The sequence below is a fragment of the Phaseolus vulgaris genome, chromosome 1 (assembly GCF_000499845.2).
Source record: "Phaseolus vulgaris cultivar G19833 chromosome 1, P. vulgaris v2.0, whole genome shotgun sequence".
Lineage (NCBI taxonomy): Eukaryota > Viridiplantae > Streptophyta > Magnoliopsida > Fabales > Fabaceae > Phaseolus > Phaseolus vulgaris.
This window is the reverse complement of record NC_023759.2, coordinates 15,468,163-15,495,106: the sequence shown is the minus strand read 5'-3', so window position 1 is coordinate 15,495,106 and position 26,944 is coordinate 15,468,163. Positions and strand designations below refer to the sequence as shown.

General features: G+C 35.5%; 2 protein-coding genes across 2 annotated transcripts; both read right to left on the bottom strand.

Annotated features, from left to right (window-relative positions):
• Positions 1-15,583: 15,583 nt before the first annotated feature.
• Positions 15,584-16,168, bottom strand: LOC137815586 (secreted RxLR effector protein 161-like). The gene has a single exon (XM_068618701.1). The coding sequence runs from the start codon at positions 16,166-16,168 to the stop codon at positions 15,584-15,586; it is 585 nt and encodes a 194-aa protein (XP_068474802.1).
• Positions 16,169-16,769: 601 nt separating this feature from the next.
• LOC137815585 (uncharacterized mitochondrial protein AtMg00820-like) lies at positions 16,770-17,150 on the bottom strand. The gene has a single exon (XM_068618700.1). The coding sequence runs from the start codon at positions 17,148-17,150 to the stop codon at positions 16,770-16,772; it is 381 nt and encodes a 126-aa protein (XP_068474801.1).
• Between the last annotated feature and the right edge of the window lie 9,794 nt (positions 17,151-26,944).

Genomic DNA, 26,944 nt, shown 5'->3' with positions numbered 1-26,944 from the left:
AACTATGGAAAGTGAAGAAGAAGTGAAGAACACTCAAGAACAAGAGACAAAATCGAGAATCAACAAGTGTTGAAACATAAAAAGAATTAAAAAAACTTAGCTGGATTGAAGTTTTACTTTGGATCTTGAAGCTTTGATCCACCTGATGTAATCTATGGTGTGCCTGGGATGAAATGAGATGAAAATGCAGTGGAAGGAGAGTGAATTGCACCGTGAATAGAGGAGTTTCGGTGAAAAATGAAATAAATTAGGTGCTTGAAGTAGAAAGAGGTAGAGCCAACTTTCTAAGGTTCATTGCACCTTTTAGGCTCTCTAGCAAAGGGAGATTTGGGAGAGAATGAAGTTTGAAATTTAGTTTACTCATTCACAAAATATAAAATCTGAATACATGAGTGTGAAAGCATATATTTATAGGCTTCCATGGTGAATATAGCTTATGGTTTAAGCTACCTTAATCTTGGTTAGTCTTAGCTAACCTAGGGTGACTTCTTGATGCTTATTTGGTTAGGGTTTCGTGTTCCTAAGAGCTTTAGAAACCCTTGCTTGTATGTCAAGTGAGGGTTTCTAGAGTGTACATGTGTTATTTACAGTCCATTCTAGAAAGTGAAGACCTGAAACTATTCTACTTGTTTTTACAAACTAAGACAATTTATTTATGTTGTACATGTTTTTGCTCTTAGCCTTGTGTATGGTGAATTGGAACTTGTGGATGGTCCTCCATCATCTTACCCCATATATCCACCCATATTCCTCCTTACTGATGGAAACCACCCAATCACATATTCTACTAGAGCAAGGATCATAAGACTCCAAGGAGAATGGAACTCAACAGGGACTATCTAAGGGTCATTCTTACATTTCGTAGACCTTGTTCTTGTTATTTAAAATTAGAATAGTATTTTATTTCTTGTAAAATAATTTTGACCTACAAAATTAGATTTTAGGTTTCGTATTTGCCTTCAATTAAACTAGGGTTAGGGTTGTGGTTTCTAAACCTACCTATGGTTTAATTGGGCTCAATTATGGTCCATCGTAAACCTTAGGCCCATCTTCAAACCTAGAAGGTGCACATGACTCATATTGCCTTCACATGGCAAGTGTGACTTCCTTTGGCGCCACTTTTGAATTCTTTTGAATCTGAATTCTCCTTCCATTTCTTTTTTATTTTGATTAGACCCTGTAATTATAAATAGGGATGTTTGGCTCATGAAAAGATAGATCAATAATAGTAGAGTTATGATACCAACATTACTAGCAAAAGCTCTCATTGTCTTGCCTCTCTTTAGATTATACACCTTTGTTGATCTCTTTTCCCTCTCCAAGTGATTAGGCCTCACCTATCACTTTCCAAAACACCTCACGACACTCCAAGCTCCATGAGAACTCTTTGAATTCTTCTTGGCTTCATTCCTTTATTGCTTCTACCTCCATCTACACTTCAATTTGTGATAGTTTTCGGTTCATGAAGAAGGAACTCCATCACTTACTGCCTTGTAAACTTGATACATGAATATGATCACTCATTTTAAATATAAAATGAAAAAGGTTTTCACAATTTTTTTGATTCAACAATGAGTGATGAAAATTTTCAGAAATAGGTTTTAAAAGTTTGAGTTCTCTCAAGGTCAAATAGTCAAAAATTTTGAGTTCACTTCCAGGAAAGAGTAGTCAGTCACTAAGACTGTTTAAGAATCAATGTCTTTCCTACTCAGAGGGTCCTCAAATAGTTTTAACTATTCTTCCTCAAAGCAAACTTCAAAACAATTTTCTCTAAAATGTGTTTGTGGAAGGTCCTAAAGGCAAAAGAAAGGTCAACTATATTAAGAGAAATGAGAAAGACACCTTAGGCAACACAAAGACTTAGAAAATAAAAGAAAAGCAAGAAATTAACAAATGAAGTAAAGTAAAGCAAGACAACTAGCAAGAAAGTAAAGGAATGAAAAACTAGATGTTTCCTGTGTGAAAATGCAAGTTACACTTTGAGCCCCTTAACACAATTTCACCTTCTAAAGCATAAATGAATATTGCAATGTTATTAAAGAGATTTCTTTGAAAGAATTTTCTCAATCAAAGAAAAATATGCAATGAATAAAGAATTGAACACAAAGGTTTTATGATACAAAGCAAAATACAGAGAATTTTTATTTATCCTTTCACTTGTCAACTTTCCCTCCAACTTGTTTATGCTTTTAATCTTCAATCTTCAATCTTTCCTCTACAAATGAACACTTTCTTTCATGTCTTTCCCATGGATTATCAATTATAAATTAGCTTCAAATCATCATAACCAAAATTTTCACACAAAATGAACTCACCTAAAGTGGACAAGAAATAAAATCAAGAAAAGCCCAATTAAACCTAGCTAAAATCAAATGAATTTCAATTAACAACTGCGAGGAGTAATTTGAAGACACAAATCAAGAATTAAAGTTGTAAAAATAGTGAGCACATGAATTGAAATCCTGGGAATAACACTAGAGTTGATTAAAAAAACAAAGATTATAGAATTCAAACTTAGACTTGGCTGATTTATGATTTTTTTCTAGATTTGATTTGGCTTTGCAAATCTAATCAATTCTAGATGAATTCAATAAAAAAAGAGTGGCATAATTTCCAAATCAAATCTCTTTTTGAATAGAAAATAATAAGTCCACACAGATTCAACTCGTTGGGTGCAAGTTCAACTTGCTCAACCTTTTGAACATGAACTTATGGCTTTTCCAAATTTATATTTTTTTTTTCACTTCGATTTTTCTGGATAGTTTTTAGGAAATTATTCCTCACACATATATGAAGTCATATTAATATTTTCAAGTCAATTCTCGTAGTATTCAAATTGATATAGGCTTTTTTTTCCAACCAATACTAGAATTCAACAAAAGTACAAATTGAAGAAATCTAAGAAATTTGAATGAAAAGAATAGTCTACTCAAATATCATAGAATCCTAACTCTAATGAACCTGTTAATGAATTAATAACCAGACAAGAGACTCACGAATAGAAATGAGAAAATACTCAAATGCACATTTATATCAAACACTCGTGGTTTATTCAATGTAAATCAAGAAACAAAAATTGAACAAAATTAGTACTTAATTTTATGACATATATGGATTTAACATGACTTATGAAAACATGGAATGAATTCAAAACTGAAATTAAAACATCAAAATACTAATACACTGAATGAAATCTAAATTGAGACTTAAAAATTGCAAAAGTACACAAGTACACACAATTAGAACTCCTAATAAGCATGTATGGAAGATTCATGATGCAATCCAAGTTGATGGATTATGGATGAAGAATGGAGTGGAAGTGGAATAAGAATGTTGCATCGAGAATTAGAGGTGTTTTGCAGAAGAGAATAGTGAGAAAAGGTGCTTGAATTAGAAAGAGATTGAGCCCACTTTTTAGGGCTCACTAGGCTTTTGAGGCTCTTTAGCAAAAGAAGATTTGAGAGAAAATAAAGTCTGAATATTGAGTTTAGGCATTCAATATTATCAAATCTCGATATAAAAGATGAGAATCGCTTATTTATAGGTGAAGAAGATGAAGGTAACTTAAGTTTAATCATAGTGAACTCTTAATGATAAAAAAAATGTATATTTTTCATGCATAATAGATCTGAGATGTAGTGTTTAATAAAATTATTTTGAAGCTGAGTTTAAAAACGATTAAAGTTATTTTCTTATCTAATACTTTAATCAATTGCTTTAAATGTTATATTTATCACATTTTTGTATAAATAAATTAATTTCTTTGATTTAGATTATTTTCTTTTCCAATGATTCCATAAACCTTATAATTGCTATAAATTCATTTAAATCACCCTTTCTAATTCCACGTGGGACAAAGATGCTAATTGAAGACAAGTTAGGGTTCCTTTTTTCCCTTTATCGTGACAGGTTAACTACAAACTAATCAAACCACCATGGGTCCTTGTCATGAATATACACATAAAAAGAACGAGAACCAGCTTGGAGGAACAAAAAGAACAGCACATTGCTTCAAATATAAGCACTATTGACCATTTTAATTCCATTCTCATAATCTCACTACACACAAATATCTATTTATTTGTATATGATACTAAATCGGATCCCAAATATCAATTCATGTTTGTGGCACCAAATTAGACACACTCATTCCTTAAAGTTCATAGTTCTTCTACATTTGACAAAAGAATCATACCTTTTTTTTCTTTTACTAGAATGATGGTATACATGTGTTTTGGGAGACCAAATAATAAATAACAGATTTATTTTAAGCAATGCATCATGCAAGGCTAGGCATTCTAATTGGAGGAGTGTTATAAGAAAATATCTTATCATTATTTTAATTTACTCTTTGAGATTTATAAAAATTTATGAAAAATAATAAAATTATAACTAAGACTTGCTAAAAATAGGGTTTTCGTTTTTTTTTTCTATTTGATTATAAATCTATACTTTGTTTTCAATTTCTATTTTTAAATATTTTTACAAGAAATATTGAAAGCGGAAAAGATATTTTCAGTGTAAATTCACATTTCTGAAAAATAGATTGAAAACCAATGACAATTTTATTATTAAAAAGTGAAAACAGAAAATACAATCAGGTAAGAAAGGTACAAGTAAATACACTCTTTACGATTTACGCAAATTTTTTAATTTCTATTAAATTTCAATTAATTACAAAATTATTCAAAAGTATATTAGAAAATATATTACTAATATTTCTCTATTAATTTTGCCTAACAGTGTCCTATTATTAAGAGAAAAAAGAAGAAAAAAGAGTCCCAATTCCAATTGTCAATCTAATCATTACAGGAGAATTGACCGAACAACTTAATTAGTGGGCCACATATTGGGAACTTGGCCCGATTAAATGTACTAAAGACTATTAAATGAATTTTTGTGCATTTCAACGGCCTACTGAGAATTGTGTTGTGCATATGTCATCACTGCCATCCTATCATAGAAATCCTTTTTGTGATCTAAACCTAAACCTAAACCATCTGATTATCTTTTGAGTTAAAATAGCTTTTTATCTCTCATATACATATTTATAATTCAATTTATTTTAATTCCAAAATTTCCTCTTTTATTTACTAAAGTATCTCAATTCAACTAAATTAGTCTTTTCATGACTTTTTATACTAATGATAATAATTGGGATAGCACGACATTCCTTGTTACAGTCGTCACATGTTATTAAATTAATGAGTGTAGTATAAAGTTTTTAAAGGAATTAAAATAAATGCTTTTAATTCAAGAGATCAAATCTAAAAGAAAAGAAAATCCAGATGAGAGTTCAAATTTCTTTTCCAGCTTTCCGCTACATATTTATATTATTTAATTAAAAATGGGTATATATTTTTATTATGCTAATCTATATGAGTAGTTAAGATTATTTTATTTTAAAATAATCTTAACAATAAGTGTCATAAAATATTCAACATGTCTCTACAAAGGTTGCTTCTCCTGTTATTTTTAAAAATAGTTTTATACATTTTCTTTCTCTAACACTTCTTTGTTAAAAAGAAAATGAACGCCACATTCCATATTTTAAGTATAAAGATGATGGTGTATAAGTTTTTAAAATGGAAGATTTTTTCCATTTTAGAATATAACACAAAAATACAACAATTGCTTAATTTATTTTATTACTTTATAAAATAAACATTATATTGAGAATAATGTAAAGGAAAGAGAATGCAACTAATGTATCCATTGTAAGGGAGAAGGAAGACACTAGGGTTGATATTGATTTTGAATGGCTAATTTGTGCACATAATTATGTACACATAATTAAAAACTTTATTAAAAAACTTATACGTGATGATAATTATTTTCATATATTGTGTCTTTTATATACACCACAATTTATGTATGTAGCGGTTTTGCGTACCGTCACAAATCTGATCACAAAAAATATAATGTGGCGGTCTATTGCAAACTGTCATAGCACGTGTCATATCATACTTTCTATAAAGTGACAGTTTTAAGCGTGTAATTTATGTTAGTTATAAATGTCACTATTTTTTAACTGGGTAAAACAATTTCAACGTAAATAACGACAAATTTAAAAGTTACTTTATATGGTATAGTATGATGTTTGTAATCGTCATTATTATATTAAGTTGTGATTTATTTCACCTTAGTTACAACTTGATGTGAGTTGATTTTAGATTTGTCTATTTTAAGGGTGACACTTTGTTTATGATTAGGATTTTATCAATTGTAAGGTGAGACCTAGGGAAGATCCCCACTGAACACGAACTTAACCAAGTGGTTAAGTAAGTGTGAAGGTTCACTTCCAAAGACAGAAGGAAAAACATAATGTATAGTAAAGATGATGTAGAGTTGCGAAATTGAAAAATCATAAAAAGAAACAATTATGATGAAGGTAACCGAATTAAAAAATGGAAGCAAAAGCAAGAACATAAACACAAAGAGTAAAGGTGTAATGGAAAATAGAAGATTAGATGAAGGAAAGAAAGCATATGATGATGGACAAGAGTGAACACGTCACTTGGAGTGTGGGTTCTCCAAGATAAGTGAGGAGGGTCGCCACTTGAAGGCTCTTACTCACACAAGATAAAAGCTAAGCTAGGAGAATACAAGTCTCACACAATTTGTGCAGAGTTTTCCTTCTATATCAAAATTCAACATGAGAATACATGGAGTAAGACACCCTATTTATAGATGGGTTCCTTGGAAAACAAGATAGGCAAGGGCATGACTGGAAACAAGGGAGGGGCGACCTCTAGGGTTGACAAAGTTAAGGTCGCACCCTAGGCTCACTCTTCTAGAAGCTAGGTCAAATTTCTACCCTAAAAGGCTAGACACAAGCTAAAATGATAAGCACACCCCCTATTATGCTAAAAGAAGCCTATTATGCTAAGATTAAAAATAAGGACACTAGCTGATCTTCAACCCCCATGGCCTGGGCTCTACTCCTCCTGATCCTCTAGGGAAGACTAGGTGTTGAAACATTGGCTAGAAGTGGATCCTGACCTAGTCCTATATCTTGAGTCATGCTCCGAGTCATCCTCCTAGAAGGTTGGGCTTGGTTAGTGGGTGCACTCTCTCAGGTCCTCATCACAACTGTCGTAATTCGAATATTAAATATTTTAATTTATGTTTTATAATTTTTAATATTTTATTGAGTTTTTTTTATAGTTTTATTTCATAATATAATTGAACTTCATAATATAATTAAACTTCATAACACAATTTAGTTTCAAAATATAATTAAACTTGATAAATACTAATAATTGAATAATATAAACACATATTTATAATCAAAAGATGACTTCATTGATTGATAGATCAAAGTTGATATGTTATGTCAAAGTATTCCAAACTACAAGTGCATCAAAATAATAACTTTAAATTTTCAAAATATCAATTGTTCCGTATTTAGCACATTACAAGATACATCCTAATCTGTCTTGCTACGTTCGCTTGATCCTATAATATTTTGGTTTGGTGAGGAGCACTACATCCAACATCCGGTGACTAAAATAAATAAAAATATTTTTAAAGTTAATTTTAAAATTTTAAAACTAAATGAAAATAATATTAGAATAAAACATTTAATTATACTATTTTATACCTCATTAATATATGCTTGTACCAAAATTGTTGTTAAGGCACGTCTGGTCTATAAGCAATGTAGGCTAGCAGAGTATGCATTTGGCTCCTTACAGTTGCAAGTTCAATGTCCATATGCTCTACCTTCTCTTCAACATTTGGTGAAGACCCACTAGAGGAAGCATGGTTCATATCATTTAACCTTGTTGTGGATTTCTTGAAATTAATTTGGAGATATATCTGATGTAGTTTATGGATTTTCCAACATTAGCTCCTCAATTTTTTTGCTTGATAAAATTAGAAACAATGATCAGTATTTTGAAGCCAAAAATAGTGTGTAAACAACAACAATTTTATACAATATGGAAAAGTTACAATTGTACCCTAAACCCTAAACCTAAATTTACCAAAATAGTTGTTTGGTAATTTTTATGGATCATACAAACAAAATTGCATTTCAAATTATGAGTGTGTGTTGGTAAAAATGGAATGAAAAAGCAATTTTATAAGCATGGTTTTGTGGTTGAAAAAGTATACTTGAACTTGCAAGTATTAGCTAGGAAATTATAAGATGAAATATCTGATGCCTGAAAACAACAAAAGCAAGGACCTTCCTCTAATGAATTGTTAATTGACCCTAAGTCACTACTAGAATTTCATTGGCACCAGGATGAGTGTGTAGTGGTATAACTCCAATAGGTCCAAGGTCTAACATTGTTGCAGAGAGTTCAAATGTTGGGGTGACAACAAAATTGAGTTATAACTACAACAACGGGACATGGAATGTAATAAGAAATTATAAATAGAATTTAATAACTATGTTGCTTAGTAATTTTGGTTTTGATACCAAAATTATAAACTATACATAAGTTGCATTGTATATTTTTAGGTAATAATAAGAAGTTCCTTAGTTTTCTTCATCCTTAACAATTGTTTTTGGAGTTGTGAGTGAGTGTGTCTATGGAGTTTGGTGGTATGTGGTTTCCTGAATGGAGAATGAGGGTAGTGGTGTTCTCTGTTGTAAAAAGAAATGCTAAGAGTGAAGGAAGTGTCTGTTATCTACTCGAATTGTAAAAATTGGTATGAGTTTGATGGAAGAAGATGGTGACTTCAAAAGAATTGAAGTCTAGAATGGATTGTGACGAAACGACCTCTCTTATCATGAAAATAAAAAATATGTACAATATTCACCTATATCTTATGTAAACTTAAACAAAAAGCATTAGATAAATTTAACCAAATTACAAAAATAATAAACTTATATTGTTCATGGAACCTGTATTGGAGAGAAGTGATCGGGACCTCAGTCCAAGCATTTGGGTATGGTCGACTTGACTTTGGGCCCAAAAGGTGGGTCATAAGCCCGACCCAGTTTTAATGGTAAGCACGGTGGAGGGTACTTAAAGTAGAGACAATATTGAGTTGAATAGATATGTCAATATATATAAAGTTGTTTGTTCAATATATATGTTAATATATGTAAAAGTTGTTAGAATATATGTATAAAGCCGTTAGTTAAATGAATACAGCTATGAATTAAGTAGGGAGCACCCGTGAATAAAGGGTGCATGAGATTCTCTTCTGTTGTTAGCACCGTGAGAGAAGGTGTCCGTAGGAAGAATATTTTTCTGTTATATATGCTTTCAGTTAAGATTATATTCTCGTGGGTGAAAGCTGTTAAAGGGATAACTATAAAAAGGTCTTGAGACCCTCGGTAAAGGTATGTTGTTTCTGAGTACTTTAGATTGAAACTGATTACTTATTCTGTATGCTCTCACTGACTTGATCGTCGAAGTGTGATCAAAAGGCAGAACCCCCTCTATCTAAGTGGAGAGTTGTTCCAGTGCACTAAGAGGAGACAGACTAGAGGCAGAGCTTGCCCATCTAGTCAACCCGAGGTCAACCGGCGAAAACATTTGGCACCAACCGTGGGGTCTGATAAAACTTGATCCAATCTGCATTCGTGATTGAGCCTCTCGACGTGATGAGAAACACAAGGAAAGGCCGCAGGGATCTGAAGGAGGTGACCCCGTCTTACAACAACTCATGGATGCCATGAGGGCTCTCCAGGAGGCCAACGAGGAGCACATGCGAGAGCAAGAACGAATCCAAGAGTGGATCCAAGAATAAGCCAAGGCTAAGAAGGAGAGGCTACAAGCGGAAGCCCAAGCTGAGCAAGAGCTTTTGTAGAATCGCCTGATGGCAGAAATTGAGGCATCTCAGGAAACAATGGAGGGGCATGTGCAAACCAATGAGGAGTTGTGCAAAACCAATGAGGAATTACGCAAGAGCCTACACCAACGTGTCCAACGTTCCACCAGGGAACGATCTCAAAACTTGTCAGCGAGGAATAGTCCCAAACCATTCTCGAAGGAGATCATGGATGAGCCTGGGCCAGTTCATTACATCACACCTAAAATCCTTTTTTTCACGGGGATAGAGGACCCTTAAAATGACCTTAGGACATTCAATGCTCAGAAGACTATCTCTGGAGGAACAGATCCCATCCAATGTAAAATGTTCATGGGCACTTTTACAGGTACAACCCTACCATGGTTCAGTGGGATCCCTGATGGTCATATAACCTCTTTCTCTCAATTTTCCATGATGTTTAGAGAGCAGTTCTCCGCCAGCAGTGTCAAACCCCCGAGGATGTATGATCTTTTTGGCGTGAGGCAAAGGGAGGGAGACCCATTCAAGGATTACCTAAATAGGTTCAGTGCACTTATGGTAAGACTCCAAATGCATGATAAAGATATCATGATCTTTGCTTTCGAGTAAGGGATCACGACAGGACCATTCAGCGACTCGTTAATCAGAAATCCAACGAAGACATTTTTTGAGGTACGAGAACGAGTTGTCGCTCACATCGAAGCAGAGGAGACCGTGGTCAGAAAGAACAATAGCTCGCATTTAAGGCAACCTAGGCCTAAGGAAAGCAGCCTAGCTTGACCCTTGCGAGTCAACGAAACCTTGACTGAGAAGAGAACGAACTCGAGGTACATGTCATACGTAGCCAAGAGAGACGAGCCCATGACAAAGGCCTGGGAGGAGTCACCAACTCGACCTAAATTCCGAGTGTCCTACAAACAATTGTTGAGCACGCCAGGGGTAGCAGACAAGCTAAAGTTTCCCCAGAAGACCGATCGGAAGCTGGGATCACAAAAAGATGCCTGGTGTGAGTTCCACAAAGCATTTGGGCATAATGTTGAGCGATGCATAGCTTTGGGCCACCAACTGGCTAGCTTCGTGAAGGAGTATCTTGAGGCTGACCAGGAAGAGACAAAAAGGAGAATCACTCTCAAGGACCAAGCACATGAGCCATTGGTCCACGAAGAGCTGAACACCATCTCGGGAGGATTTTTAGGAGGAGGAAATTCTGCTTCCAAACGTAAGCGATATGCGCGAGCAGTGATGTCCCTAGAGGCGAGGATACTTGATCATCCACCGGAGCCCACTCTCTGCTTGACGAGCTTAACATGGAAGATGTGGTTCGTCACAAGGATGATGTGGTGGTGATATCTGTTTTCACCGTGGGAAGGAAGGTGCACAAAGTCTTGATTGATCAAGGGAGCTCGACTAATGTGTTGTTTTGGGGACCATACGATGGGTGCTTGGTCAGCTTCTTAAGGTGGAGGATGTGTGTCGACTTCACTGACCTGAACAAGGCTTGTACCAAGGATTCGTACCCTTACCGAGCATAAACTCCTTGGTGGACAGCGCATCGGGTTGTCGGTTGTTAAGCTTCCTGAATGCGTTCTCAGGATACAACCAAATTCCTATGCACCCAAAGGACGAGAGTAAGACAACCTTTATGGCGAGTTCGCCAGTTACTATTACAAGGTCATGCCCTTTGGCCTTAAAAACGTTAACGCTACCTATCAAAGGCTGATGGATCGGATCCTCGCCCCAATGCTCGGGCAAAATGTATAGACGTATGTAGTCATCACATCAGAAGAGAAGCATATTGCCGACCTGGAAGAGCTATTCACAACAATAGCAAAGTACAATTTGAAGCTTAATCTAGATAAGTGTGTATTTGAGGTGGAAGTTGGGAAGTTCTTAGGTTTCTTGCTAACTGAATGGGGCATAAAGGCGAACCCTAACAAATGTGATGTAGGCATAGGAATGAGAAGACCGGTCAATGTGAAAGAGGTCCAACAATTAACTGAGCGCATGACCGCCCTGTCTCGCTTCCTGTCAAGCCAGTGGTGATAAGGGATATCCTTATTTCCAATGCCTGAAGAAGAACAACCATTTTTTGTGGACCAAAGAATGCGAGCAAGCCTTCACCAAGTTGAAAGAGTACTTGGTCAGTCACCCTGTTCTTCGTAAGCCAGTCCTAGGTATCCCTATTTGTCTTTATTTTGCGATAACAGATTGGGTGATTAGCTCGGTCATTTTGAAAGATCAGGACAAGGTCCAAAAGGCAGTCTACTTTGTGAGTAAGGTACTGCAGGGACCGAAAACTCGGTATCAGGCTATCGAGAAAGCTGTTTTAGCCGTGGTGTTTACAGCTCGGCGACTTCGCCACTACTTTCAGAACTTCACCGTCATTGTAATGACCAATCTGCCCATTCACAAGGTCCTTAAAAAGTCCAATATAGCAGGTCGGATGGTCTGTTGGACGGTGGAGTTATCTAATTTTGACATACAGTATGAACCTAGAGGGTGATCAAGGGTTAGGTATACACTAACTTCATGGTAGAACTTTCATGTAATGACACCCAACTCAATCCCAATGATTTCAAGTGAGTTCTTTCGGTAGATGGATCCTCCAATCAGTAGGGAAGTGGGGCTAGGGTAATTTTAGAGGGACCAAGCAGGCTATTGATCGAGCAAGCTCTGAGGTTCGCGTTCAAGGCGAGTAACAATCAAGTTGAGTATGAGGCCTTGATAGCAGGGATGTTGCTAGCTAAGGATTTGGGAGCTTAGAGTTTGTTGGTGAAGAGTGACTCGTTGCTTGTCACTGGACAAGTCACGGGTGAGTATCAGGCCAAAGATCCGTGGCTAGCCTCATATCTCAGGTATGTAACGATATTGAAAGCAACCTTTTCTATGTTCGACCTCGTTCACGTTCCCAAAGAGCAGAACTCTCGGGCATACCTGCTTTCTAAGTTGATTAGTTCAGGGATGGGAGGTCGGTAGAGGTCAGTAATTCAGGAGACATTGAAGTCGCCTAGGACAACTGAAGGAGAACCAACCAAGGTCAGCCACATGGAGGTCCTGGGGATCAGCTCAGGAAAAGAGATAAGGCATCGATCGATGACTCAGGAGACGCTGAAAGTCCCAAGGATAACTACCTACGGGTTGTTAGGAGATGAGTTTCTTGAGGTTTTTCAAGTCGACTCCACAGAGACTTGGATAACACCTTACCAGCGTTACCTAGCTTATGGGTTACTTCCTGCTGAGCCTACGGAGGCTAAGACAGTTAAGGGGAATGCAGGGAGATATACCCTGATAGATGAAAAACTTTTTTGTCACGGCTATAGCCACCCAATCCTCACTTGTGTAAGTGGAGTTATATATCTTTTTGTTATATATGTTTTCAGTTAAGATTATATTCTCGTGGATAAAAGTTGATAAAGGGATAACTATAAAAGGCACTTGAGACCCCTGGTAAAGGTATGCTGTTTCTGAGTACTTTAGACTGAAACTGATTACTTATTTTGTATGCTCTCTCTGACTTGATCGTCGGAGTGTGATCAACAAGTAGAGCCCCTTCTGTTTTAACGGAGCGTTGTTCCAGTGCATCAAGAGGAGAGATACTAGAGGCAGAGCTTGCCCATCCAGTCAACCTAAGGTCAACCGGCGAGAACATAATCCATTAAGAAAATAACACAATAATCTTGTTTTTTAAACCCACTAAGGAAATAATACAAGAGTGAAAAAAAAAATTCTCAAAGGCAAGCACAAGCCAAACAACATTATGCTTACGAACCCCACTAAGCAAATAACTCATGCATTTTCCCCTTTACTACTACTATAAAGGTTTGTAGAAATTAGTAACAAACAATCAAAACTTACTTAAACAGTATTGGTGTTGTACTATTCAATTAGATTTCTCCACCAGCCAACGATGATTCTAAAGATAATATTTGAAGAAAGAAGACACATATGAAATCATTAAAAAAACTGATAAAACGGGACAAGAAAACCATCTTTATTTTAATGAATAGTCTATCTGATTGGTAGAAAGGAAAGACAACTGAATGTTATAATCAAGGAAAAATGTAATCAGAATTGCTGCAATATATCTGCCTCAATCCTTTTTGGACGACAGTCTGCCAAACCAAAACTCTTCATTATGGGAACGCAAGACGGATTCACAAGCGTAAAGCAGCTGAGAAATAAGCTTAATTCTACATCAGTACGTGTTGAAACACGTCTAGTCGATGGTGTAGGCCACTTCCAAATGGAACGGCTTGGTTATGACGCTGAGATGGTGGATCTCATCATTAAGTTTATCGCATCACTGTAAAGACATGTATGTGATAGCTTAGTGTGAATTGCATCTATACTGGGCTTAATTTGTGTACATTATCTGACTTGTTAAATCTGTATATTAAACTCTTGATGTGTGTCCCTTATTCCGCCTTGTAAATAAAAGCAGTGAGATAATGTGTAAACGAGAGGGGGGTTATAAGCATAAAAGCCATGCTTTAATAATTTATAATTTACATATTACAATTACATATCACTAATTTCTAATTCTAGTGCAGTGCTTAAAATAATATATAAGAAAAGAAATCCACGATAATAAACACGGTATGCTATGTAGCCATCCCATGTTGCGAACTTCATAGAGATGCTAAGATGGAAAATAGTTTTAGGGTGTTAGGGAAGATTTAGAATTTAATCATGGAGATTGAAAGTTAAAATTTTCTTCACCAATCATCATTGGGAGATGAATAGCACTATAAATAAAGATCTAGCATATGCATCTTTATACGACTAGTAATCTAGTATTTTGGTGCATGTTGTTATCAAAATGAGAAAGCTATTTGAAAAACTCATTAACTAAGAAAGTATTCACTTATTACATAGTAGAACAATTTTCTAAGTACATACTATAAAATATTATTACACCAAACTATTTTGTGGAAATTATTGAATATTTTTGAAGAGGTATTCATAAACTGGGATTAATTAAGGCAGTGACATTGGATTTATACTTTCGCCATTATATAGTTGAGGCTAAATAACTTCAAAGAAAAAATTTGGATTAAGCTGCTTGCATCTTTTCTTATCAATTTAAAGTCTTAAAACACATGTCTAATAGAAGTTTTTTCATCTTCACGTGTCTAATTGAAGTAATCTAGGAGAATATTAACATCTCAGTGCTTTCTCATTATAAATATATTTTACCTCATTCAGTTTTTTACCTTCTCTTTTAAATTATGTCATATATACAGTTTAACATATTTTAACTGCTTTTAAATTTAATTTTGTCAATGTGATACACTATAGTGATCATACTATACTACTGGAACTTACACTCTGTCTCTCTGGTAGTGTTACACTTGACCTTTGTGAAAACAAACTTTTCTTATTTTCTATCTGCATCACCCATTAACAAATTTCGTAGATACTCATCCACCATTGGAACTGAATTCTGAATAGAGGCACCAACTTTGGGTTCCTTCTGTTACTAATTGATGTCTCATTAAATACTAAACTGACACATTTATGTGAAACAAGCAATCACTCACACTTTAATTTTCTCTAAAGAAAACACTCTTATTTGAATTTCTCTCTATTGTATTTCTTTCTGTGGTGCATATTACAATTGAGAGAGCATCCTTTTTATAGACTTTAGGAAGCTCTTCTAGAAAAATCTTCATTATGGCCTTAAAACCTCACTAACAACATAATTAAAATCTCACTCCCAACTTTTGACCTTTTACATATCCAAACTCCCATTCTACTCTTTTCTAGTAACTTCTAACTTTAAAACCCACAAATTACATTAAAGTTAATTCAACAAAACTCCCCCATAAACTTAAATGTTTCTACCATCCATCATGCCAATCATCTTCTTGAATTTGTCGAAAAAGACTTTCGGTAGCGGTTTTGTGAAGATATCTGCAACTTGATCCTGACTTGCCACATGCACCAATTCCACACTTCCTTTCTTCACATGATCACGAATAAAGTGAAAATGAACGTCAATGTGTTTGCTTCTTTCATGGTTCACTGGGTTCTTTGCCAACTCAATTGCTGATTTGTTGTCAACTTGAACCACGATTGCACCTAGTTGCTTTAGCTCCATCTTGCTCAACAAGTTTCTAAGCCATATCGCATGACATACACACCAAGATGCTGCCACATATTTAGCTTCACACGTCGATAACGTCACAATCGGTTGCTTCTTTGAAAGCCAAGAAAATGTTGTGTTCCCCATAAAGAATACATATCCCGATGTACTTTTCCTATCATCTATGTCTCCGCACCAATCACTATCAGAGTAACCCACCAACTTGTAATCTTCTGCTTTTGAGTAGAACAATCTGAGTGATACAGTACCTTGGATGTACCGTAGGACTCGCTTCAACGCTTTCCAGTGTGAGTAAACCGGTTCCTCCATGAATTGACTTATGATGCCGACACTTAATGAAAGATCCGGCCTCGTGCATGTGAGATAACAAGGCTTCCTACCAAACTCCGGTATCTACTTGCATCGACACGTTCTCCTGCATCGAACTTTGAGAGTTTTGCACATGGTTCCATTGGTATTGATACTGGGTTGCAATTTTCCATCTTGTACTTCTTCAAAATCTCCTTTGCATATGTCTCATGTGATACAAAAATACCCGTCTCTTTTTGTCTAACCTCCAAGCCAAGGAAAAACTTCATCAATCCCAAATCTGTCATCTCAAATTCCCGTCTCATTGTGCCCTTAAACTCTTCTATCATCTCATTATTGTTACCCATAAAAATGAGATCATCAACATAAAGAGCAAGAAATATCATGTTACCTCCATTGTTCTTTGCGTAAAGAGCATGCTCGTAAGGACATTGCTTGAACCCGTTCTCCTTGAAGTATGTATCGATACGAGTATTCCATGCCCGCGGTGCTTGCTTCAACCCATAAAGGGCCTTCTTCAATTTTAGCACCTTATTCTCATCTCTGATTTTCATGTACCCAGGTGGTTGTTCGATGTAGACTTCTTCTTCAAGCACACCATTCAAGAATGCCGACTTGACATCCATTTGAAATATCGGCCATTTAAATTGAGCCGCTTGGGAAATGAGCAATCGAATTGTTCCATTCTTACAACGGGAGCAAACACCTCATCGTAGTCAATTCCCTCTTTTTGTTTGTATCCCTTCGCAACGAGTCGCGCCTTGTACCTGTCTATCTCGCCTTGAGCATTCATCTTTTTCTTGAATACCCACTTCACACCAATGGGCTGACTTCCCTCTAACAATTCTGTTAGCTCCCATGTGTTGTTGCGGTCAATCGCTTTAATCTCCTCATCCATGGCAGTTTGCCACTTCTTGTCTCGCACCGCCTCTTCAAAGCTGATATTTTCTGCATCTGCCAAAAGACATACGATGTACCTCATTTGTCGAATCATACAAATCATGCAAACTTCGAATTTTAGGTTGTCGTGGTTCATCTTCATCATCGGTTGTTTCGAAATTTATACTTGTAGGTGCAACAATTGATGATTCTCCAACTTCAATCATAACCTCTGAAAAATTGTTCCAATCCCACTCGCTTGTTTATTTATTCGTACATCACGATTCACCATCACCTTCTTGCTTATCGGGTCAAGGAGCTTGTATCCTTTTGTCTTCCATCATACCCAATAAAAACATACCTTTTGCTTTTGTCTTCGAGCTTCGTTCTTCATTGATCTGGTACGTGTGCATAAGCCACACTACCAAACACTTTGAGATGAGAAATTGTTGGCTTTTGTCCGCTCCATGCCTCTTGTGGTGTTTGATCATCTAACTTCACATGTGGACATCGATTTTTCACATAGATGGCGCATTGCACAGCTTCCGCCCAAAATTCCTTTGGCATCTTTTTGCTCTTAAGCATTGATCGAACCATGTCGAGAATGGTCCGGTTCTTCCTCTCGGCCACACCATTTTGTTGAGGAGTGTATGGTGCAGTTAGAAATCGCCTTATGCCTTGCTCCTCGCAATACTCCATGAAAGTCGTTGAAGTATACTCGCCACCTCTATCAGATCGTACAACTTTGATCTGTCTATCAGTTGCCCTCTCCACAATCACCTTGAACTTTTTGAACACCTCAAATGCCTTGGATTTTTCCTTCAAAAAATAAACCCAAGTCTTTCGTGAGAAATCATCGATAAAGGTAATGAAATACCTTTTACCGCCAAAGGATTCTGGAGTAATTGGTCCACATATGTCGGTATGAATCAATTCGAGAAGTTGCTTAGCCCAATATTGAGCCTTCTTTGGAAACGAGGTTCTCACATGCTTGCTGAGCACACATTCTTCACAAAATTTTCCCTCGTAGTCCATGTTGGGTAGCCCATGCACCATATTCTTCTTCGCTAACTCTTTTAGTCCACCATGATGTAGGTGACCAAAACGGAGATGCCACAACAATGCCTTATCTTCTATGTTGACTTGCAAACATTTTTCTCGTATGCTTCTCAAATTCAGCTTGTACATCCAATTTCTTGCCATCTCGATTCGAGCAACCAAATGCCCTTGCTTGTTCTTCAAGTGCAGGAGCCGATCTTTCAAAAATATTGAGTAACCTTTCTCTGTGAGTTGCCCCATACTCAAAATGTTGGTCTTGAGGTCTGGTACGTAATAAACATCTTGGAGTGACCCAATTAAGCCATCCTTTTGTAAGTAGCAAACCGTACCTCGCCCTTTGACCTCCACCTTTGATGCATCTCCAAATGAAACATGACCATCTTCAATCTTTTGCATATCTTTGAATAGGTACTCATGACCGCACATATGGTTGCTTGCTCCTGAGTCGAGGTACCACAGAGTGTCACTGTTAATGTTGACTTCATCTTGAGCCATCAAGAGAACACCTTCATTCATTTCTACTTCCAAGGCTAGGTTGGTTGTTTCTTCTATCTTTATATCAGCACGACAATCTTTTGCAAAATTCCCCACTTTACCACAATTGTAACATTTGTCAGAGTTATAATCCTTCGCATAGTGACCATATTTGTGGCATTTGTAGCACTCGATGTTGGAATAATTCAATCAGCCGCCTCTTCCTCTACCACGTCCTCTTCCACGCCAATTTGGTTGGCTCGACTATTCCTTCTCCTTATAGTACCCTTCATGGTTGTTGCCTTTTCCACCACGACCATTTCCACGACTTGCACGACCACGCCCTCTATATTGAGAATTTTGATGATAGAGTACCTTTTCGTCTTTGATTGACGCCTTGGTTTGAAGTGCTTGCTCGAGTGTTTCCTCCTTCTTCTTCTTCTTTCGTTGCTCGTGTGCCTCGAGAGAACCGGCAAGCTCGTCGACTGTGAGCGTCGTTAGGTCCTTTGACTCTTCTATTGCGCACACAATACTCTCAAAATTGTCAGTTAATGTTCTCAAAATCTTCTCCACAACTCGTGCATCGGTCAACTTTTCACTATTTCGGTTGAGTTGATTCACCACAGTCTGTACACGCGTAATGTAGTCAGATACACTTTCTGACTCCATCATCTTCATGCTCTCCAACTCGCCATGAAGAGTTTGTAGACGCACTTGCTTAACTTGGTCGGCTCCTTTGAACACCTTTTTTAAGATGTCCCACGCTTCTTTTGAAGTAGTTGCATTGGCAATCTTCTCAAAGCCCGACTCATCAACCGCTCGGAACAACATGTATAGTGCCGCCTTATCCTTTGATCGCATATCTTTCAACACCTTGGTTTGAGCTGCCGTATAACCCGTGGTATTTGTTGGTTCTTCGAAACCTTCTTCGACCACCTCCTATGTATCTTGAGAATCGAGAAGAGCTTTCATTTGAATGCTCCAATTATCATATGTGGTCGCCTTCGATAACCGTGGTAGCGGTATTTGACCCATCACATTCGCCATTGGCTCTTGATACCAAATTGTAAAACAAGCAATCACTCAAACTTTAATTTTCTCTAAAGAAAACACTCTTCTTTGAATTTCTCTCTATTGTATTTCTTTCTGTGGTGCATATTACAATTGAGAGAGCATCCTTTTTATAGGCTTTAGGAAGCTCTTCTAGAAAAATCTTCATTATGGCCTTAAAACCCCACTAACAACATAATTAAAATCTCACTCCCAACTTTTGACCTTTTACATATCCAAACTCCCATTCTACTCTTTTCTAGTAACTTCTAACTTTAAAACCCACAAATTACATTAAAGTTTATTCAACAATTTCATATGATTTGCATATCGAAACAGTTTTTTCTAGTAAAATCGACTGGGAACACAAATGTTGATGGACCATGGCAGAGGCATTTTAGATAAAGGTAGGTCCAATGGAATGGTCTATAATAAAGTAGCATCTATATATAGTTCTTTGAACAAAAGCATAAAATGATTTGCTACCTAGACTTGAATGAATGCACAAATACAGAGTTGCATGAACTGATTGTTACCAAAAGTAAAATGATTTACAAAACGAAATAGGTGAGCACAGGCAACTTGGATTGACCATTTATTTTGCCCATACACTTACCTCATTTTCACTAGTGTAGAAAAGTCCATTTACAACCGCTAATATACACCGGTTTCATTGTCAAACATTGTCCATCAAAATGCGGTGACATTTTTTAAATTAAAATAAAGGTATAAACGGCAGTTCCTCGTAAAACCGTTGTATATTTCACTTACTAAGAAAATAGACAACGATTGTTGGGTGGAATCGTCGTCTATCAGTGTAAAATATACAACGGTTTTCATTCTTCGCGCTCATCGCTCTCTTCATTTCGGTTTCAACTTCAACTCATTGACTTTGTAAGTTTTTCGACCACCCTCATTGTTTATTCTTCCTCCACCGTCATTGCTCATTCTTCCACTGGGTTCATTGCTTTAGGTTTTTGTTTGTATTTTTCCGTCACCATTGTGTGTTCGTCACTGCCACCATCATGCACGCTCTTCTTTGTTTTGTTGTCACCGTCACCGATGCCACCACCACCGTGTGCTCTTCTTTGTTTCGCCGCAACCGCTTCCCATCATCACCATCGTTGCAGGTTGGTGTTGTTTTTCAATTTTATAAATATTTTTTTTAGTATTTATGATAATTTATATATTTTAGTATTTATGATAATTTATATATTTTAGTATTTATTATAATGTGTATATTTTAGTATTTATAATTTTTTAGGTTGTTATTATAATTTTATATTATGTTAATTGTAGTTATTATTAATTTAGAATCTGTTAATTGTTAGAATGGAATTATTAATTAGTTAGATTGTAATTAGAGTAATATTATTTTATAAATAACTTAATGATTTATAATTAATATTTCTTATTGAAATGTATGTATGATTAAATTTGTTAATTTTATATTGCATGTGTATTTATAATTCTTTAATACGTGTTGGTATTGAATTCAGGAGTGTTGGACCATTGGCAATTGTTTTCCCTATGAGAGACCCTTAATTTTCCGTTTGAGATTTAATACATGTACTTGTCTACCACTCCTCCAATTGTAATTTTTTTTAAATATTTTTTAAAAAGCAAAGGAGGTTGTAGTGACAGTAATTGTATTGAGTCTTTAATTGTCCAACAGTTTGAGAAGAGCAATCATTTTTTATCAGTACGTAACTTGTAATTGACTTGTCATATATTTTACATAATTTTACGTGTTGTTCTTCGGGTGCATATTTTATTGTGGAGATTTCGTGTCACCACTTTTGTTTCGTGCCACCTGAAGACCAATGCGAAATACGACCTAAATTTCGTTAAATATAAGGAATGTTAATTAAATTTTTGTTTTATTAAATTATAATAAAAGTGAATCTTCTCGAATCGGATAGGTTCATACTTATAATAAAAATGTGATATTTCACACGCATTAATGAACACCTCAATAACCATTACAAAACACAATGGATCGAGATTGGATTAACTCAGTTTGCATAATTGATGAATACGAAAGAGGAGTAGAAGAATTTATACAATTTGCGCAACGTAAGACCAACAGTAGTGGTCATGATGGATTAAAGTTTAGGTGTCTGGGCGTTAGTTGTTTGAACGGGAGGAGCTTGGATGTTAACAAAATTAGGGAGCACCTTCTATGTGATGGGTTTCAATGATCTTATACAACCTGAACATGGCATGGTAAATTATTAAATTTACCAAGTGTTTTCGTCACTACTACAAATAACGTGTACTACACCAGTTCTAGAAGACATATTACACCGTTTCTACCATTGATGTAGATCTCAGCAATGTAAAATGTCAATCACATATTACATCGGTTGTAAAAATCGATGTATAGTACCAAAATTTGAGTGAAATAGTTCAAAAATATAGTACCCATTAGGGACATATTACACCGGTTGTACATCCCAACTGGTGTAATATGTGCATGAGTATATGAATCTGGAGCACCTATTACACCGGTTGCAAGTTCCAACCAATACCGGTAGGGACGTACAACTGGTGTAATATGTGGACTGAGTGTGTGACTTTGGAGCAGATATTACATTGGTTATGGGATCTAATCTATGTGCTCCAAGTGAAATACTCAGTGTACATATTACACCAATTAAGACCACAACTCATGTAATATGTAACATTTTTTTAAAATGTGATTTTTCCCAACCTGTAACATTTAAATCAAACTAGAATGCCAACTAAGTCAATTTCTATATTCTGAAATATACAAACATGCAATTGAACAGGTGTAATATGTTTAACGCTAAATGAAGGTTTTTTAAAAGTTATTTTTTAATTTGAAAATAACATATTACACCGATTGGTCCTTACAACCGTTGTAATATATGCCAAATAATTACAAAATTGCCATCTTATTTTTATTTATACTGGTTCTCAATAAATTGACCTAATATATCATTATAGAATGTGTTATTTGACTAGTGTGTATCCCAAGAGTATGTTCAGTCCACAAAGGATGATGCAATACATTTTGAAGTACACGATGATCGATTGGAGGACATGATTCATGATGTTGGAGTTGAGTCTTCAGCATAAACGCATGGATATGGAAATATATCAAGCAATGCGGAGACCCCATTATATCCTAGATCAACTAACTTCACACAGTTGTCGGTGGTGTTAAGAATCTTATATGGCACGCAGATGAGAGGATATGTGATGTCATGTACTGCCATCTAGCTGATTCTATTCAACGGAAGAAATTTGATTACGAGTTTCTTGAGTTTGGTAAAGAGTCAAGAAATACTGGAGTGGCTATCTTGGAGTCATTGCTCATGAGAGGATCTCCATATCGACACCTTTGTGGGATCATGTGACTGAGGTCGACCGAACCATGCACTAGCAGGATATCCTGGTAATGTATACATTATTATTGTTACTATATATTTCTTTTTAATATTAATTGATCAATTTTAATTTCATGATATTTTTTGCAAGCGCATTTTGATATCCCTAATGTGGAGAGTCTAAGATCGAAGGTTCTATCTTCGCTCGCAATTAAATTCCATCAGTTTAAGTCATAGCTGAGGATGAAATATGTTTTTGGATCTTATAAAGACCAAAATCCATGTTTGAAGTACTCCAATATTGATGAGGAGACATGACATATTTTCGTTGAAAGTTGTGAATACGAGGAGTGGACGGTAAGTGAAGTTACTTAATTATTTTATTTATTCATCATAACACTAATTATTTAATATTATTTGATTCACTTTGTTTATTTCATTTATCACAAGGTCATAGGAAGAAATTTTAAGACATAGCATCCAAGAATGTTACCTGACACCTAATGTCTCGTGCAGGATATCGTAAACTTGAAGAATCTCTGGTAAATTAGAAGGAGCAATTGAGATAGGCAACTACTTCTAAAAATGATACAGGGGTCAATGAACCTCCATCTCCACCTATCCACCACACAAAAATGGAAGATGGTCTGAATGAAAAAATCGGGTACATATAGTTCTAAGCAATTACAGATAGTCTCAGAAAAAGGTATTGGACAATTTGAGCAGCTTGGTCGTGTGCGTGTAGTTGAGAAAAAGGTTGGAATTCAAAAATATTTCAGAGTTGGACCACGAAATTCATCCTCCTCCTTTGTCGCAAAGACCAATGAAGAAATGGTGTCTAGAGTATGACAATAATTAATGGATGATTTAAGCCAGAAGATGCAACAGGAGAGTGAGCGAATGTGACTAGAATTTGAGGAGAAGAATCAGTTATTGCGATAGGAGTTTCTATTGCAACAACTTTATGTTGGACTGCTTGTGGCTCCCACTTTCAAGAGCACAAAAGGGATTTCATTGGCCAGATAAGGCAATGTTAGTTAATTATAGAGGACGACATCTTTCCTCAAGTGGTGGCCAATGGAAAAGGCTTTGAAGGGGCCACTACCTTACATAACATGCCACTCCTCCCCGATGTGGTTAAGGTGATGGTGGACAAAGTACAAGTTGTTGATGCTCGTGTTCCTCTACCTATAGATGAGGTAACTACTGTGGTCGAGCCAGTTCAGTCATTCATAGCTTGGCCCAGACACCTTGTTCGAGTTATTTGAGAACCCCCGGTAAGAATCTAATTTCATTATATTTATATTTGTGTATCATATCTAATTTAATACAAATGTTTATGTTGTAAAACCTCGTCGAAAACCAAGTCTGCAAAAGAAGCTTTCGGTTACGATTGACGATCCTATAGATTTTTTTATTATCAGTTGCTAAGGCTATTGGTACAAACCCACTCGAGGTTTCATGAGATGGTACTTTTTTTGGAAGAAAAATTAACATCTCCTTGTAGATATACATGTCAGATGTGTTAGAATTTGCAACTCGAAATTAGGAGCTCAATATAACCATCGTTCAATTTTTTATGTAAGTATCTTTCACCTATATTTTAATTTTCTTTATGTTAAATTATTATTGATTATGATTTAACTAATAACTCGTTGGTATTTCTCTAGAGTTTCTATTAATGATGGGAATCAATATGTCTACGGATTCTTGGATCCCTATTTCATTAATCCAATTGGAGCGAAGAAAGTTGAAACCCATTCATACATCACCAACACTCTGATTGAAGAGGGAAAGAAAATATATCTTTGCCCTTATATGAATGATTAATTTCAATTATTAGTATTTAATGTTTTCAATGTTTACTAACTATTTTCATGGATAATGTAGGGGTCACTAGCAGTTACTTCTGCTATCCGTAGTTGAGAACAATGTTGTGTGGTTTTGTTCATTGCACAAGAAGTCATCCACACATTTGAAGCAAATAGTTGATGTGTAATTACATTATAAACTTACCTGTATATAATACTTAAACATCTACTATCAAGGTTTTTTCTATTAATCAAGGCATGGTGTAGAAATTATCAAAAGCTGCCATGGTTGAACCTAAAGGTTTGTAATTTTTGTCTTCCTCTTTCAATTATTTTTATCAAAATATCAATATTAACTTTTAATTTATATTAAAGTGTAGTGTAATAAACAACCAGGAAGTTATGAGTGTGGCTACTACGTTTTGCAAAAAGATTGGGAGCAGGTAATAATTTTTAAATTATTCTTTATAATAAAAGTATATGTATCTTAACACTAATTTGAACTTATTTGGTAATGCAGTTTTTTACGGATAAGCAACCACTACCTTTGGAAGCCTTAGATTATGTGAGAAATGCTTGAGCCACATATTTCGCTAATTACTATAATTTTAGGATAGCTGATGAATAATATAGGAATTTGATAGATATGAATATGCATTAGTGTTTGTTATGCATTTATCAATATATATAATTTTCTTGTTTAAATGAATGTGTTTGAATTTATGTATCTGACTGAGGTTTTAAATGAACATGTTTATTAAGAAAGGGAAACACATAAAACAAAATGAATTAAAAAAAATTCTCCTAGTAGACAACGATTTTGGGCCATAGCCACCATTTATACCTTGACCATAAACAAAATTAAGCGCTCTCAAGTAACGGAATGGATGGAAGTTGTGGCCCAAACCGCCGTTGTTTCCCTTACCCAGGTATTCTATAGTCATATTTTTATTCCTTATACACTGCGATTGGTCAAAAGAACCATCGTATAAATGTGACTTATAAACTGTGGTTTCGAACTGCTATCTATTCCCCAACAGTATAAAGTATGTGCTGATAGACTACAGTTGCAAAATCGTAGCCTAAGGACTTTTTTGTAGAAGTGTTCATATCATTCAGATGCTTTTTTTCTCAAATAAACATGTCATACCCATAGCATTTACAGTTGTTTTCTCTTATTTATAAATCTAGAAATAGTTATAACTTATTATTCTTACCAAGTGAGACTAAATATTAAATATTGATTGACGATCATGGATATTGCAAGAGGAATGCTCAACATACCTAGCCACCTGTACCAAGATGTTGTCCAGAAGGGTCAATATGAAACAAATATCGCTAATTTCACTGTTTTCTGATGATCTGTATATACAACTTAGTAACGAGGTGCAAATATGCATCCACTGAACTCCCAACATTTATACTTAGAATAAATAGTAAAAGTATGCTTTTATAATAATAAAATTGATAAAACAAGAGAGATTATGAGATTGAAATCAGTCAAGCTTTCATAAACAATGGAAATACAAAAAACACGATACCAAACATCAATCTAACCATGCACAAAAAAAAATCTCAGGATTGACTGTGTAGTGCACACACCAATAGTATATGATACATTTAGTTTCAAGTTTTAAAGTCCCTAACTGCAACTTGAGCAAAAGTTTTTATGTGCATTTCACCCATTTTCTTCTAAATCGTTACATTTGAAAATATTTATCTCTATCAATTAAAGGGGTCTCAATTGAAGCGAAAGGCTTGTACAGTTTGGCTTAATCCCACATGTCCCTCTTGCGAACTAGTTTGTCATATTATAGTTTCTCTCATTTCATCAAGACCTGCAACTTATCTGATAGTTTTTCCTTCATATAAAACATCTTTATTTTGGAACTTTGGGAAACTTAAACAAACTGAGTTGAAACAAAAGGAGGATTTTGGGAATCCAAATGTGAAACAAAAACAAGAATCAACGAAATAGGTTAAACAACATACTATTAGAATTAAAGGCTTTAAACAAAAGGGGGGTGAATTGTTTAATGGAAGATTTTCGAAAATAATGGACAAGAATGAAGATTAATGAAGAAGCAAAGAAGAAGAAATCCATATCAGTCAAGAATCAAAATTGTTTTTAATTGATTCTAGAAAATCAA